The 15,866-nt window shown below is 54.9% G+C and overlaps 1 protein-coding gene across 1 annotated transcript in view; it reads right to left on the minus strand.

The window, feature by feature from the left end:
* Positions 1-2,536: 2,536 nt before the first annotated feature.
* The window catches only part of SLC6A12 (solute carrier family 6 member 12), a 28,191-nt gene continuing 14,861 nt past the window's right edge, over positions 2,537-15,866 (minus strand). The window contains exons 5-16 of the mRNA XM_032159228.2: positions 15,304-15,444; positions 14,327-14,414; positions 13,230-13,362; positions 11,359-11,493; positions 10,427-10,530; positions 9,928-10,052; positions 9,268-9,380; positions 8,621-8,758; positions 7,712-7,814; positions 5,738-5,838; positions 5,071-5,241; positions 2,537-3,781 (exon numbers count right to left, since the gene is read on the minus strand). Of these exons, the coding sequence (XP_032015119.1) occupies positions 3,638-3,781; positions 5,071-5,241; positions 5,738-5,838; positions 7,712-7,814; positions 8,621-8,758; positions 9,268-9,380; positions 9,928-10,052; positions 10,427-10,530; positions 11,359-11,493; positions 13,230-13,362; positions 14,327-14,414; positions 15,304-15,444 (1,496 nt within the window). The 3' untranslated portion in view covers positions 2,537-3,637. The remainder of the gene's footprint in view (positions 3,782-5,070; positions 5,242-5,737; positions 5,839-7,711; positions 7,815-8,620; positions 8,759-9,267; positions 9,381-9,927; positions 10,053-10,426; positions 10,531-11,358; positions 11,494-13,229; positions 13,363-14,326; positions 14,415-15,303; positions 15,445-15,866) is intronic.

The raw sequence follows: 15,866 nt of genomic DNA on the forward strand, positions 1-15,866 counted from the left end.
CCTTCTTCGTGGTCCCGCTGGCTCAGGAGTGAAGCTGCGGACCTTCGCGGAGAGTGTTACAGCTTTTAAGGCGGCGCGTCTGGAGCTTTTCGTTCCTGCCCATGGGTTTAGTGGTCCGGCTGGCTTCAGAAATGAAGCTGCAGATCTTCGCAGCGAGTGTTACAGCTCATAAAGGCAGTGTGGACCCAAAGACTAAGCAGTAGCAAAATTTATTGCAACGAGCAAAACAACGCAGCTGCCACAACCTGAAAAGGGCACCCGAGCAGGTCGCTACTGCTAGCTCCAGCAGCCTGCTTTTATTCTCTTATCTGGCCCCACCCACATCCTGCTGATTGGTCCATTTTACAGAGAGCCGATTGGTCCATTTTACAGAGAGCTGATTGGTCCGTTTTGACAGGGTGCTGATTGGTGAGTTTACAATCCCTGAGCTAGACACAAAGGTTCTCCAAGTCCCCACCAGATTAGCTAGATACAGAGTGTGGATTGGTGCACTCACAAACTCTGAGCTAGACACAGGGTGCTGACTGGTGTGTTTACAAACCTTGAGCTAGATACAGAGTGCTGATTGGTGTATTTACAATCCCTTAGCTAGAAATAAAGCTTCTCCAAGTCCCCACCAGCTTCAGGAGCCCAGCTGGCTTCACCCAGTGGATCCCGCACTGGGGCTGCAGGGGAAGCTGCCTGCAAGTCCCGTGCCGTGTGCCCGCACTTCTCAGCCCTTGGGTGGTCGATGGGACTGGGCGCCGTGGAGCAGGGGGTGGCGCTGGTCGGGGAGGCTCGGGCCGCACAGGAGCCCACCGAGGGGGGAGGCTCAGGCATGGGGGGCTACAGGTCCCGAGCCCTGCCCCTCGAGAAGGCAGCTAAGGCCCGGCGAGAAATTGAGTACAGCAGCTGCTGGCCCAGGTGCTAAGCCCCTCATTGCCCAGGGCCGGCGGGACCGGCCGGCCGCTCCGAGAGTGGGGCCCGTGGAGCCCACGCCCACCCGGAACTCGCGCTGGTCCGCAAACGCTGCGCGCAGCCCCGATTCCCACCCGCGCCTCTCTCTCCACACCTCCCCGCAAGCTGAGGGAGCCGGCTCCGGCCTTGGCCAGCCCAGAAAGGGGTTCCCACAGTGCAGCGGCGGGCTGAAGGCCTCCTCAAGCGCAGCCAGAGTGGGCGCCGAGAGCGAGCGAGGGCTGTGAGGGCTGCCGGAATGCTGTCACCTCTCAAAAGCAAACCCAAATCACGACCCCACAGCTGCTCCTTACACACGCACGTCGTATGCACACCCACACACACAGGCGCGCGCACTCACGTGCACACACAGGCACAAACACACACCTGTACTGGTGCTCCGGGCGGGCTGGAGAGTGAAACAGTTGCTCCTCGCCCAGGTTGTGGAGCCATTATGGCTGGGTCCCCGTGAGCGGCGAGGTTGGCCCGAAGTCCCTTTCCCGCAGCCCCCCCGCCCCGTTCCCTCCGTCCCCACCCCCATCCAGATCCCTTTGGACTCATCCAGAGAATGCGAGCGATGGAGGGAGTTGCTGTGGACGCTCTCAGCCAGGGCAGAGAGCTTGCGGCACAGGCTGTGCGCTGAAGCCGGGGGGTCTGGGGCAGCAAAGAGGATGGCGAACTGGTGCAGGGCGAGGGAATCTGAAAGAGGGCGGTGTGGTCCGCAGACAGCGAGGCTCGGGAGCCGGAGCCAAAGCGTGCCCACTAGGGTGCAGCCCCGACGGGTGTCGCGGCGTTTGCCGGCGGGGAGAAGGCGGCGGGAAGTACTGGACTAGCTGCGGGCAGGGGCGGGCTGAGGCGCGCGCCCGCGGGCTAGGGGCCCCGGGGAGGGCGGCGGGGACGCGGCGCTGCTCACCTCTGCCACCCCGCGGCCGCAGACAGCGCTGCGCCGGCCTCGCCTTTTTCGTTTTCCGCCAGACCCGGCCTCACAACTGAGAGCATCTGGCTGAAGCCGTTGCTCTCCTTCTTTCCCCTGGGCCTCCTTCTCTCCCCACTAGCCGGTCCAAGGAGCGAGAGCACAGGTGCACAGAGCAGTCCAGAGGGAGACAAGGGGGGCGGTCAGAAGCTAAGAGTATCTGAGGTGGCACAGGGCTGTCGAGGACGGAACTCACCCCAGCCAGACCTGATTTTTCCTGCAGCCGCTGGGCGGGGGCTCCAGGTGACATCCATATACGAATCATCCCCTCATCCTGGGTGGCTTCCCTTGTCCCAGGAAACTGCCTTGAAATTCCCTCCCCAGCCGCAGTCCCTCTCCTCCCTTCCCTTCTGAACACAAGAGCACTGAACTTATCCAAACCCTGCCCTCCTCCTCCAGGAAGCCTTCCAGCCACAGAAGAGGCATGTGGGACTTGGTAGGGGTGTGGGAAGAGGAGTGGCTGAGAAAGGGGTGGAGCCATGAGTGGCAGCTAAGGAGGGCACCCCCACACCCGCCCACTGGGAGACTTGCAGACTCATGCATTCCGTGGGGAAGAAGAGGTGGCAAGGACAAGAACAAAAGGATCTGGGAGGACAGCGGGCCAGGGGATGATGGGCTGGTGGAGAAATTACCAAGGCGGGGGCGCTAGTCTGGGGAGCTCCTCACCACCTCCAACAGAGGGGGCCTCTCTTCCCCCACCCCAAGAGGCATAGCTCAACAGAAACGGAGCGAGGCAAAGGAGACCAGCACACGTGGCAGGCAATCCATACACACTTGTTAACTAAGGCAGGAGGTTAATGGGAAGACACTGGCCTGAGCACAAGGAGATAAGGTTTTAGTCTTATCTCTGGCCCCCAAGAAGCCATGTGAACTTGAAAAAGTCCCTTTGTCTCTTTGGTCTCCAGGTTCCTCGTCCATGAAGTCAGGGGTTTGCGTTAGCAGGATGGCAAATGGTGCTGCCTGGAGCACATTCGGAAGGATTGTGAGGTGGGAAAGAATCTGTGATCAGTTAGCAATGTCGGCCTTGGGCAGAGGAACGGACAGTATAGCGAAGCATGCCGAGTGTTTGTAAAGTCTAGGAATCATCTCCTAAGCCCCTTCCATTCCAATGCTCCAGAAGCTGATGAAACACTGCAAGAACAGTGTGGAACTAAGGCGGGAGCTGGAGATGCCATGAGAGACTCGGAGGAAGCTCCAGACTGGCGGCATGCGAAGGCTTGCCTCTGTCGTTAAGCCTAAGGAAGAATCCCCTAACGGAACCTCCGATCCAACACAGTGTGCTCCGTTGTCACTTCCAACAGGGTGTACTGTCCCATCAGGCTTCCACATTGGACGGCAGTGTGTGTTCCAATTACAGCTCCTCTCCCCGTGTACAAATGCAGTAAGCTCTAACAAGAGGCATCCCCACAGCGGAGTCCTCATAACTCGAGGTGTTACAATCAGATGGCGGCCTCCAAAAAGACCCCCCTTTATAAAAACAATGGTGCCTTCCCACAGGAAGTGGCCTCCCAACATGGCACGTCCCAGTGGTGGTGATACCAGCACAGGGGAAGGAGCTGCTCCAGCTAGCACAAGAGAGGAGTCTGGCCTCCAGCTGGGGGTGCCCGTGGCTCTCCAGAGGTTCCCAGCAGGATTGTGGCAGGAGACAGAGGCAGAGGCTGTCCGCTGAGAATGGAGGGTGGCCCTGACCTAGGTTCCCGGCTTAGGAGCCGCCTGGCCTCTGGCCACACCCTACAAATGGGTCTCCTTCTCCCCGGCTATCAGTCCTTCCTTTGCTGGGGAGGGCCCAAAGTTCTGGCCAGCACTGCCATCCAAGTAGAGATGTCGCTTGGGCTGTGGCAGACTGGAGTCAGGGGTGATGAGCTGACGCAGGCGCTGTGGAGAGAAGAGGCAGGGATTTGGAGTTGTCGGTGAGGAAGGCACAGAAGGTTCCTCACATGTGCATCCCCAGGGCCCAGCCCAGAGCGGAGCACATGGCCAGCACCGCACAGTATGAGTGACTAAATGAATGAACCGTTTCAGGTGAGAGGGGGGCAATAATACCGTGGCTGTGCATGAGTGTGCACTGCCTGGGTTCCAGTCCTGGCTCTGCCACCGACCTGCACCGTCTAAGGCCGCCCACTTAACCCCTCTATTAATTTAATCCCCCTCAATTCTCTCACCTGTAAATTGAGAATAATAGTAGAACACACTGCACAGAACAGTGCTTGGCACAGAGTAAGTGATCAATAAATATTTTTGTTATTGTCATTACTGTTATTACTATTACTATGTGCTCAATAAGTATCTATTATTTTGCTTCTTATCAGTGGTACTGCCATGACTGTTGTTGTTGTTGTTGTTGTTATTGGTGCCATCTGCTCCCTCCTTCTTCTTGCCTTGAATGTAGATGTGGTGACTGGAATCATGACAGCCTTCTTGTGATCATGAGGCGATAAACATGATGATGAAGACACAGCATGCCCAGGATGGAAGTGTAGAAATGCAGGAAAAGTCTGGTCCCTAAGGGCCTCTTTAAGCAGCCAAACCAAATACCAGCAGCCCTAATCTCTGACCTTCTTGAAATGTAAAAAACAAATAAGCCTATTTGCTAAACTGTTGTAGGTTGGGTTTTCTATTATTTATAGGCAAGATTATAAAAAGGTAGATTTCTACCTTTGTGGGTCATTGGCTATAGTTCCTTCCAGGAGGACATGTCCCAAACTCTAAACGGGGAGCCTCTTGCATGTGTCCCCAGGCAGAGTTAAGGTAAGAAAAGAAGCCAGGAGCCTGCGTGTGGAGTGAACTGTGCTTGCTGGTTATCAGTTTTCCGAGGGCGAGGAATCTACAGTCTGTAAACCTTCTGTGTCTGGGCACCTTCCTGTTCATGTTTGTGACTTAGTTTTCTCCTGAACCTGTCAGCAGTTTGCCCTTGGTTAGCCTGCCCAGATCATCCACGGGAGGTCAGATTCTGCAGGTCTAGGGCTCTAGGACTTTTCAGAACATTTCTGAAAAGCCACTGGACTGGTCTTCAAAGTTCGTCTCGTTAAGATTCTGTGAGACTGAAGGGCTGCTCCACACTCAGCGTGTGTGTCTGCTCCCTGGCCCCAGCTGTGTGTCCTGCCCCAAGTCCAGCCTCTCTCGGTGCCCTCCTTTAAGAGGTCACTCTCCCCCGCATCACCTACCTTCTTGAAAGAACCCTGAGTCTTCAAGAGGGTGATGATGACGAAGAGTGGGACACAGACCATGGAAGACAGAGCCAGGAACCAGCCAATGGAGTATCCCCAGGGCGGGTACACATAGACGTTGTTGTACTTGAGGGGGGTGTACTTGCTCAAGGAGAAGAGGAAAGTGGCCTGGGAGGAGGAAGGGGCAGCCACGGGTGAGATAGGGGGTGACTGAAACCCTCTCCGCAGCTACGTACAGCCAAGGACAGAGGACACGTCAGGTGCACTGCAGCACGTCTGTAAGGTGGAAGAGTAAAAGCCCCTGCAAGTCCCAGGCCAAGGCATCATTCACATCACAGACGGAGACAGGAGGCGATACGAAGGAAGGGAGGGGCTCAGAAGAGAAGCTCAGACAGACAGGAGACCAACCACTGAGAAATCAGGCAGAAGCGGGAGGCACAGGGAGGAAGGGGTGGAGCAGGAAGTAGAACAAGAGTCTACCTATGGGTGGATGAGATGGCCCCAGAAAGAAGAGCAGGGAAGGCAACAAGAACAGGAAATGGAGCAGGACCCACGGGAGACTGGACAGGTGGGGAAAGAGCCCCGCGTGTCAGCCGTCCTTTCCCTCATCTCTGGAGTCCTCTGGGGGCAGGAAGGAATAGAGGGGCAGCTGGTGGGCACATACCAGGCAAAGTCCAGGAGTCAGGAAGAGCCAGGAGATCTTCACCAGGGGCCATGGCCGGTAGCCAATCATGTCCTCAATGTTGTCATAGAAACGGTCCGCCCCTGAGCGGGCATGGCGTGGGAGAGTGTGAGAGCCAGAGGGTGAGAACAGCTTCCCGGTGTCTGGGAAAGACCCACTTGGCTCTGTGCCCTTCCCTCACCCCCGCCCTGTGCAGGGAAACTAGAACGGGGCACGTGAGTGAGACGCCTCCCTGACACCCTGCATCCCTGCATGAGACGCATTCGCGTCACGAGGCAGGGAGTGCAGAGCGGGCAGGGGCTGCCCCCACACGCTGCTGCTGCCATCTCTTGTCAGTGCTGTCTCTTGCCTCCCTGTCTTGTGATGGAGACCCCACTGTTCTAACCACAAAGGAGTGTTGTGAGGCCAAAATGGGGCTCGATGGTTAGACAAACGCCTGTTTACCTGGGTAGCAGGATGAATTTGGTTCAAGTCAAAACAGCAAAACAGCAGGAGTCCCGCTGTTCAAGCACATCATAGAAAACTCATAGAGGGCCAGAGGGCTACTGAGAACAGAACGGTGGTCTAGATTCCAGACTCCAGAGGAACCACCTCTGAGTTCCCAAAAAAGCATGGTTAAGAAGGTTAATTTGTGTTTAGTGAAAACATTGACTGGCTTTATTTTGTTTTGTTTCATTCCTGCGGTTTCCTCATGTGCTGTAGTTCTAGGCAGAGCCAGTCTTCTAAGAAGCAAAGAATCACTGATTGGTAAAGACACTTGGAGGGCCTCTCTGCCTTCCCACCCAAAATACCTTCCCACTGATCCCTGACGCATGAAATCACAGCATTAAAGAGTCATTCCTTTGACTGTGAAAAGCCAAAGTTAAAAGCCAGATATTCTGGGTGAGCGAACCATGTTAGGGCTTATCAGCCATTCACACCTGTTGTGATCAAGTTTCGCAGGTCCCCTCTGAGAAGAAGTTTTGAAAAGGAGTTGGGGAAAATCGGAAGGCATCAGATGCCTGAGGTGAGAAGGAAGGAACATCTCCGTGGAGAGGGAAGGACCCAAGTGGGAAGGCTTAGGGTAGCAAGATGAAGTCTTTTCTACTCATGGCTTTTCCTGAGGCCCTACTGTGTGGCACCCACTTGACCTCTGCCCTGAGCCTTGTGACAGTGGCACTGTGTTCCCCCAACGTGGTGCAGTGGAGCCAGAGGGACCTGGGGTATGACGACGGCTTCTCCGCTTGCTGTGTGAGCTTAGGCAAGAGACTGAACCCCTGTGAGCCTCATTCTCCCCCTGCACAGATTGTAAGTGTGTCAGACCAATCGGCACAGTGCCTGGCACGCAGTGGCGCATTCGCTCAGCGAATCGGGCTTCTTCCCCTTCCTGGTGCAGGACACAGTCACCACCTGGCTGTTGCAGCATTCAGCATGGTAGCTGTCTCAGCCTGAGGGGGCCAGGCTGCTGGCGGAAGTCAGTGAAAGGCAGAATTCACCTCAGTATAGCAAAGAAACGCAGAAATGGGAAAGACTGCCTCAGAAACACAGGAATGAGCTCCCTGTCCACGGAAGTACTCAGTCTGGGTGATCACTCGTTGTTGGGAAGGCAGTGTGGGAGTCTGTGGAGGATTGAGCTAAGTGGTGATAAACGTCCCTTCTGACTAAGATTCCCAGTGGCAAAGGGCCTCTGGCCACCTCCATATCGAGGACACTGTGCACTGTGCACTGGTATTGATCATTCTCTCACTGTTGAAGGAAATCCATTTTGTCATCATTACAGCTCTGCCTGCTGCCGTGAAAATGCCAGGCTTCCCAGCCATGGGTAAAATTCCCAGTAAGAAGAAGCAGGACAACAGTGCAAAGACACACAGAAACCAGAAGGCCAGAGAACTGCCTCCACCAGGCAAAGCCTGCCCCTGGGTGGCCTAGACGGTCTTTCTCCCACCCTGCTTGCCCACCCCACTCCACCCCACTCACCATACACCCAGCTGATGCAGACCACTTCAAACACTGACAGGAACAGCAGGCATATGCCACTGGAAGCATAGTAGTCAAACAGCTGGAAGATGTACATCCCGCCCTGTGGGGAGAGCGTGGAGCTGGGGCATGGCCAGTGCAGGGCTGGGACACACTCCATCCCTCGGTGAGATGGCAAATACCCACATGGGGTGCACTCCTGCCCAGCCGGTGGGATGCCATTCCTTGCATCTAAAAGGAGTTTGCCCTGTCTGCCCCTGCCTCCGGGCCCCCCAGTCAACATCAGGACAATAACCTCTGACATCTGCAAGGGCACTAGGAGACTGCGGTGGACGCACATCATCTCGTCTGCCCAGCATCTCCTCTTCTGGAAAGTGACACCCGCTCATTCTTTGTTCCTTTTAGACAGGGGTATCCCTCTCTCCCTACTCCAGGCTTGAATAAGGGTCATAGCCTGGACATTCGCCACACTCTCAGGAAATGGGCCCTCTCTTTCCTCCTGGGTTGGCTGACAGTAACAGGTAAGCCTGAAGCCCAGCATCCATCCCTCATGTCACAGGAGGGAAACCTGCCTGAGTGAAGTCACAGGAGACCAAGGAGCATTTCTGACAGTGTCACAAGAGCAGCTGGATCCAACCATGCCAAAACCCAGATATCGCTAGGGTTTTCAGCAACCTGACCCAATACATTCCCCTTTCTGCTTAAGCCAGCTGTATTGGTTTCTGTCACCTGCAACCAAAAGAGACCTCACAAATGCATGCTGTGTGGTCCCTACAACCTCACTGTGGAGAGGCAGGGCAGGCGTCCACACCCCTCGTCAGCAGATGAGAAAAGGGAGGCTCTGAGAAGGGTCAGCAGTGTCCCCCGTGGCTCCCCGCCCAGAGCCTGGCCCTGCAGGCCCCAGCTCACCTCAGTGACCAGGAAGAGCCCTATGAGGTAGCACGTGACAGCGATGCTGAGGATGAGGAGCTCGCGCCGCCCGCTCTTCTGGAGCTGCCTGGGGAACATGTCTATGGAGGCTGTCACCAGGCACTCCACACAGACAAACTGTGGGCCAGGAGGGGAACTGGATGAGAGGGTGTGGGGCGGGCTGTTGGCCACCGGCCCTGGCCTCCACTTCCCCCGGCTCATCCACATTGATGCACAGGGGTGCAGGGAGCGGCACAAAGGGAAGAAATGGGGGTGCCCTGGAGTGAGCCAGCCCTGCCCTTAACTACAACTCCATGACAAAGAGTCTCAGCAGTGAGGGTTAGAGGGGGGATATGTTCTGTCCCCAGGGCTCAGGGGCTGGGGCTGGGCCACTCGAGCTGAAGGAACATCTGGGAGGAAGCATCCACGCATGCAGAGGCTCAAGCCTGGGAGCACAAAGCCAGGGGCCCCTTCACAGCAGGGGGTCTCCAGGCCACACCCCCAACCCCAAGGAAAAGTCCTGGACGGCAGAGGGGGCCTCAGGTTTGTGGTCAGGGGAGTGGGAGTGAGGGGAGAGTAGTGCCAGGACAAGCAGAGGCTGGCAAGAAGGTCACCATGGCAGTGCAGGCTGGGCTGCAGTGACGTACCTGGCTGTCCAGCCCTAGGAATATGAGCATGATAAAGAACAGACAGGACCACAGCTGGGATAAGGGCATCATAGTCACAGCCTTGGGGAAGGCGATGAAGGCCAGTCCAGGACCTGCCAGGTACACAGCACAGTCAGGGAGGTTCCAGGGTGTGTGCTGCCCTCGGGAAAGAGGCGTCTCTCTAAGCACTGCGTGTGCGTGTACCTGTGCACGCACTTTAAGAGGAAACGGTGATTCCATCCACTATCCTTCTCTTTCCAGGCCTGGGAAACATACCATTCATCCATCCATCCATCCGTCCATGTACCCATCCATCCATCCCTCCATCCATCCATCCATCCCCATCCATCCATCCCTCCATCCATCCATCCATCCATCCATCCCTCCATCCATCCATCCATCCATCCATCCATCCATCCCTCCATCCATCCATCCATCCAGTGTTGGTCCATCTACCATCCATTATCCTCCCCCCGCCTTTCCCATGGTAATGGAAGCCCTGCTTTGTGCTAAGCACTGCCACAGATGCTAAAATTAAATCCTATTACCCATAAATGAATCATATTGCCCATCTTCTGGGACTCATGCCTTACAGCAAGAGAGAAGTGTGTTCTCTGACTCTCCTTCCCCTCAGGCCCCAGACAGCAAAGTGGCACCTACCTGACTCGGCCACTTCAGAAATGGGCACCCCTTGCTCTTGGGACATGAAGCCCAGGATGGAGAAGACAACAAACCCAGCCACAAAGCTGGTGGCGCTGTTCAGGAAGCAGAGGGCAATGCAGTCCCTGTGGGAGTGGGGCAAGGGCAGATAGGAACGGGGAGGGAAAGAGAGGAGGAGAGAGAGATCAGTCACAGGAGGAGAGGTCAAAAGACAGTGAGAGGGGACCGAGGAGAGAGAAGGGGGAGGCAAGGGAGGCACAGAGGAGGGGAGGAAGGGAAGACAGCATGGGAAGAAGACAGTAGAAGAAAAAGACAAAAATCGGGTGGCAGACAACAGAGAAGTGAGAGAGCAAAGGAAGAAGAAAGACATTTAGTCTGGGAAATGAACCCACAAGGTCAGTCTGATACAACTTACAATGAATAAGGAAGGTCTGGGCCCAGAGCCCACCCCCAGGCCCCTAGCCCTCCTTCACCCCACCCCGGCCCACGCTGTTCTCACTTGTAGCAGTTGTTGTGGTACTTGTTGTAGCTGCCCAGGGCTGTCAGGCACCCCTGGCAGATGGCAAAGGAGAAGAAGATCTGGGTGCCCGCATCCATCCACACCTACACAAAACCCCAAGAAAGAGGTAGAGGCAGCCCCCAGGGCCCAGAGCCAGGGTGACCCGAGATCCAGACCCATCCCCTGCAGCACCAGCCTGGCCCCCTCAGTGCTCCCTGAGCGCTTCCCTCCTGCATCCCAGCTCTCCATGAGTGCGCCCTCCTGTCCCCATGGTGATCTCCTCCCCAGGGCGGCCCAGTTTCAGTTTGGTTCTGTAGGCACTTAGTGAGTAGCAAATACATGTGTGTTGCTTAGATTTCTCCAGGGGAATCTATAAACCATGGCTGCACCCAAGGCCTATCTGCAGGGCACACCTAGGAGTCACTCGTCTCATTCAACTAAGATCTCTCTATACATAGTGTCTTAAGCAGCTATGACCTGGGGACAAAGAGGCTGCTTCATCAAAATATCAAGATAAAATGCCCAGGAACCATGGCTCATGCCTGCAGTCCCAGCTGCTCAGAAGGCTGAGGCAAGAGGATGCCGTGAGCCCAGGAGGTTGAGGCTGTAGTGAGCTGTGATGGCGCCTCTGCACTCCAGCCTGGGGGACAGAGCCAGCCCCATCTCTAAGCTCCAGCCTGGGGGACAGAGCCAGCCCCTGTCTCTAAGAAAGAAAAAAAAAATTTTTTTTAGGAAAAAAGCTGTATTTGAGTGGTGGAATTACAAGAGATTTTTTGTTTCTTTTTTATAGCTTTCTTCCACATTTTCTAATTTTTCTCCAGTGGGCATCTATTGCTTTTAAGCCAAGGAAAAAGCAATACAAGGCTTTCAAAACTACAGACCTGGCTGGGTGGGGAAGGCACCTGGGGAAGTGGTCCCAGCACGGTACATACCTGAGGGTCCTTGAGGCGGAACAAATCTGGCTTCAAGTAATAGATGATACCCTGGTAGGCTCCGGGAAGGGTGACACCTCGGACCAGCAGGATGACAAGCATCAGGTACGGAAACGTGGCTGTGAAATACACCACCTGGAGGTGGGGGGACAGGCCAAGGTCACTCCTGGTGGGGACGCAGTGGCCCTCCAGCCACGCCCCACAGGCAGCTCAAGTCACACAGAGCTCAATCCTAACCTCAGAGACAGCTAAGAGGGGCTACGCACAAGAAAATTTCCACACCTCCCTTTACACATTCCAGTGGGTCCGTGCTCCCCACAGGGTGTGAGATACACATCAGCAGGGGAAGGGTGGGGAGGGGAGGAGGAAGACAGGGAGGGAGGCAGGGTACAGGCTTCCAGCTCATAACCTTTCCAAGACCATTTTTTCCCTCTTATCTTTAGTCAACATGTACGTATGTACATAATCTGTACATATTTATGAAAAAGAGGGGTATTTCCGTACATGTATATAATGCGTAATGATCAAATCAGGGCAAAGACTAATAAGTCCAGAATCTGGTCTTTCTTAATCCTTTATCCTGGCTGTTCTCTCCCTGCCCCCTGGCGACGCAGGGGAATGGTGACCAGATTTGCGCAGTGATCTGTGGGGAAAGTTAGACTGTATTTTCCAGGCTAATGGTTGGGGGAGCAGTGGTGGCTGGAGCTCCGGGGTGTTCTCTTCTGCCACTAAGCAAACTCAGCTCCTTCCCTGGGTGGCAGCAGTGGTACTGTCTGTGCTGTTATTACTGCAATGACCACTTTCATCATCCCTATCACCAGCTTGTTACAATTCAGGGAGGGGAAAGGCTGCTGCTGGAACAGACTCAGTGTATGGCCAAGCAGAGAAGTCTGTTTACTGACCACTGCTGGCTTTGAAAAGGCATGAAGCAGTCTCCGGCTCTCTGGGTTGAAAATAAAGCTCAAATCTGAATTCTCTCTATGTGACAAGCCCGTCGTTGCCCATTCTTGGTGGGAACCCCTTCAATGACTGGAAACTCACCACCTCAAAGACAGTTCTGTTTGCTAATTCAAACTCAAAATTATCTTGCTATGTTGTTAAATACAACAACAAGTGAGTCACAAGAGCGTGTGACCCTAATGATGTCATAGCCACACATAATGGATACAGACACACACACATACGTATGAGAGAGACCAGAAGGCGACACAGCAAAAATGAACAGAGATGAGCAGTGCCAGCCTGCCAGCCTGCCAACCTGCCAGCAGGGGTCAGCTCCAACAATGGGACTTTTCTGTTTCTAATTTGCCCTGAATATTCTTTTTGTTTGTTTGTTTGTTTGTTTTTTGAGACAGAGTCTCGCTGTCACCCAGGCTAGAGTGCAGTGGCGCGATCTCAGCTCACTGCAGGCTCCACCCCCCCGGGGTCACGCCATTCTCCTGCCTCAGCCTCCCGTGTAGCTGGGACTACAGGCGCCCGCCACCATGCCCGGCTAATTTTTTGTATTTTTAGTAGAGACGGGGTTTCACCGTGTTCGCCAGGATGGTCTCGATCTCCTGACCTCATGATCCGCCCGTCTCGGCCTCCCAAAGTGCTGGGATTACAGGCGTGAGCCACCGTGCCCAGCCACCCTGAATATTCTTATGTAAACTGGACTTTTAAAGTCATATTGAAAAAGAAAGACTTTCCTTGCATCAAGCTAGGCTCCACCTTCCTGTGCCTCCCCCTGTTCTCACTATGCATCTCCCTTGCACTGCCCAGGAAGTGTAGTTTCTTAATAGAAAGAAATCAGTTCTCCAGAGGGTCCCCCTCAAGTGTCCCCGTAGACTCTGGGGGCCAAAAGGAGCTTCCCAGGAGGCAGCACATCTCACCTTGCCTGTAGACTTGACCCCCTTCCAGATGCAGAAATAGCAGATGACCCAGGCGAGCAGGAGGCACAGGGCCAGCTCCCAGCGCAGGGCGCCCAGGTCATGGATGCCCGAGGTGATGCCCAGAACTCGTCTCCTGGAGGATTGGGAAAAATAAGCAATGAGGGGAAAGGCTAAAGGGGACAGTTTGCGTCTGTCAGCAAGTCTGATTCTCAGAGCTGACCCCACGGATCTCATATTCCAGAGCTTCCCCCACTCCCCACCTCCCCACAGTCAGGCCATGTTCCCATAGACCAAACTACTACCGTCATCCTATACGTATCTTTATCTTTCTAACTCATTTGAATGATGTAGAGAGAGAGATGAGGAATGTATAAACGAGCATTTAGAGAGTAGATATTTATACATGCAGGTTGATGGGCAAGTGCATGGGTATCCCATGGAGGGGCTGAATGTGTGTTTAGTTTCTAAACATGTGATGGGGTACTGGAACTGCGTGCATGGGTGTGAGGGTCCGGTACTGTGAGGGCATTCATGTGTGAGGGCATTGGTGCCTACGTGGGGGTTAGCTCAGTGTGAGAGAGTCAGGCAGTCTTGGGTGGGAATGTAGGTGGACGAGTGTGGGCACAGGTAATGTGAAGGGATACGTTGTCGTGTGAGAGGGTGAGTATGTGAGTATGCCCATGTCTTGATGTGAGCACTCCCGCCTTGGGCAATTTCAAGCTACCAGCATGACACCACCAGGCATGGCACTGGGAAGAGACATGCACGCTCAGCTCTCCTAAGGCTGTGAAGACTGTGTCCAGCACCCCACTGGACATGTGTGGGCAGACAGACATATGCGTGGCGGTAGGGATGTGGGGTGAAGGTGGACATGACGGATAAGTGTGAGTCTCTGTGGACCCGTGTGGGTAGATGTGAGAGCGTTCTCCCCTGCCTCAGTGACGTGTGGGGTTGGAGTGGGGCGGGGCAGGAGGTGCTGGAAAGCACACACGGAATCTTAAACTTGCACCCCAGACATTCAGACTTGCACAGCTCAGACATTCGAATTTTCTCTGCTTGGAGCCTCTTCACATGTGGCAAATGGGCCCAGCACCTACTCCCAGAATTCCATGACAGGTGAGGTAAAATTCTCAGATGGGGTCACTGTGCCGGCTCCTGAGTGGTTCAGAAAGTCCATGCAATGCTCTGTTCGGGACAAGGTTAGGGACAAGATGGAGAGAGATGCTCGTATACCCTAGTCCCCCTGGCCCTCTGGCCTTGCAGCCTAGTGGTCCTCACCACTCCTAGCCCCAAGAGCTTCCTTTGGAGCCCCCACTCTCCAGAGCACCAGGAGGCTCACAGGGCCAGCTCCTCCTCCCCCTGCTCTTGTTCCCTGTGAATCTGGCTGCTCACCTGGCTGCCCTGCCAACCTCAGACACTATCCAGACTTCAGATCTACTCAGCCCCCTCATGGGTGGCTGGTATGGAACGCGCTCTCCCCACTTGCCCGTTCTGACTTCCTGTCTCTCCACGTGAGAGGCCAAGGGACTGCGGCCCTGCACCTGCTCTTCCCGCTGCTTGGAATGCTGCTCCCATGCTGGGCTCTCTCTCACTTCAGGCCTCAGATGACACGTCTCCCTCCCCTTGTTCTATGGTTCTGCAGTTCCGTTCACCTATCACAATTTGTAGTGGTTGTGTTTATTTGTCTGTTTTTACAACCAGGCTGTAAACACAGTGAAGACTGGGTCCCTGTTGCTTTTGCTCAGCCTTGTACCTGTCTCCAGCCCTCGGCACCGTGTTTGGCACACAGTAGGTGTCCAGTAAGTGCTTGTTAAGTGCACGAACGAGTAAGTGGCAATAACCCTTGCAGTTATTTAATACAGTCCCTCTGGGTTCTCCCAACCACACTGGCTCATCCTAGTAGCTGGCCTGAGGGCCACAGAGGAGCCGAGGAGCAGAGCTGCCCAGGAGCCCACATGGCTTGGCTGTGAGGCAAGTTCTGCTGTACTTGTGCTCCCCGTCGTTGCTTGGACTCACCGGCCACCGCAGCCCAGCCCCTACTAGGCAACATCCCAGGGGCCGAAACGATGGATACCTGTGTTCCAAAAGTTGTTGCAGGTCGTCCAGGGCAGCTCAGAGGTGAAGGAGCTGAACAGGTAGAACAGAGCCCAGGCGAGGACGATGATGTAGTACACATTCAAATACGACTCAATGAGCACAGACGCCAGACCAATGCCTTCCAGAGTGGGGGAGACGGGGGACGGACAAGAGAGACCAATGTTAGCCAAAAAGTCACACAGAAGCTGCCAGTTGAGGTTACAAGGGTATTGGGTGCTGCCGGGCGCGGTGGCTCACGCCTGTAATCCCAGCACTTTGGGAGGCCGAGGCGGGCGGATCACGAGGTCAGGAGATCGAGACCATCCTGGCTAACACAGTGAAACCCCGTCTCTACTAAAAATACAAAAAAAAAAATTAGCCGGGCGAGATGGCGGGCGCCCGTAGTCCCAGCTACTCAGGAGGCTGAGGCAGGAGAATGGCGTGAACCCCGCGGGGCGGAGCCTTCAGTGAGCCGAGATCGCGCCACTGCACTCCAGCCTGGGCGACAGCGAGACTCTGTCTCAAAAAAAAAAAAAAAAAAGGTATTGGGTGCTACACAAA

The sequence above is a fragment of the Hylobates moloch genome, unplaced genomic scaffold (genome assembly GCF_009828535.3).
Source record: "Hylobates moloch isolate HMO894 unplaced genomic scaffold, HMol_V3 SCAFFOLD_8, whole genome shotgun sequence".
In the NCBI taxonomy this organism is placed as follows: Eukaryota; Metazoa; Chordata; class Mammalia; order Primates; family Hylobatidae; genus Hylobates; species Hylobates moloch.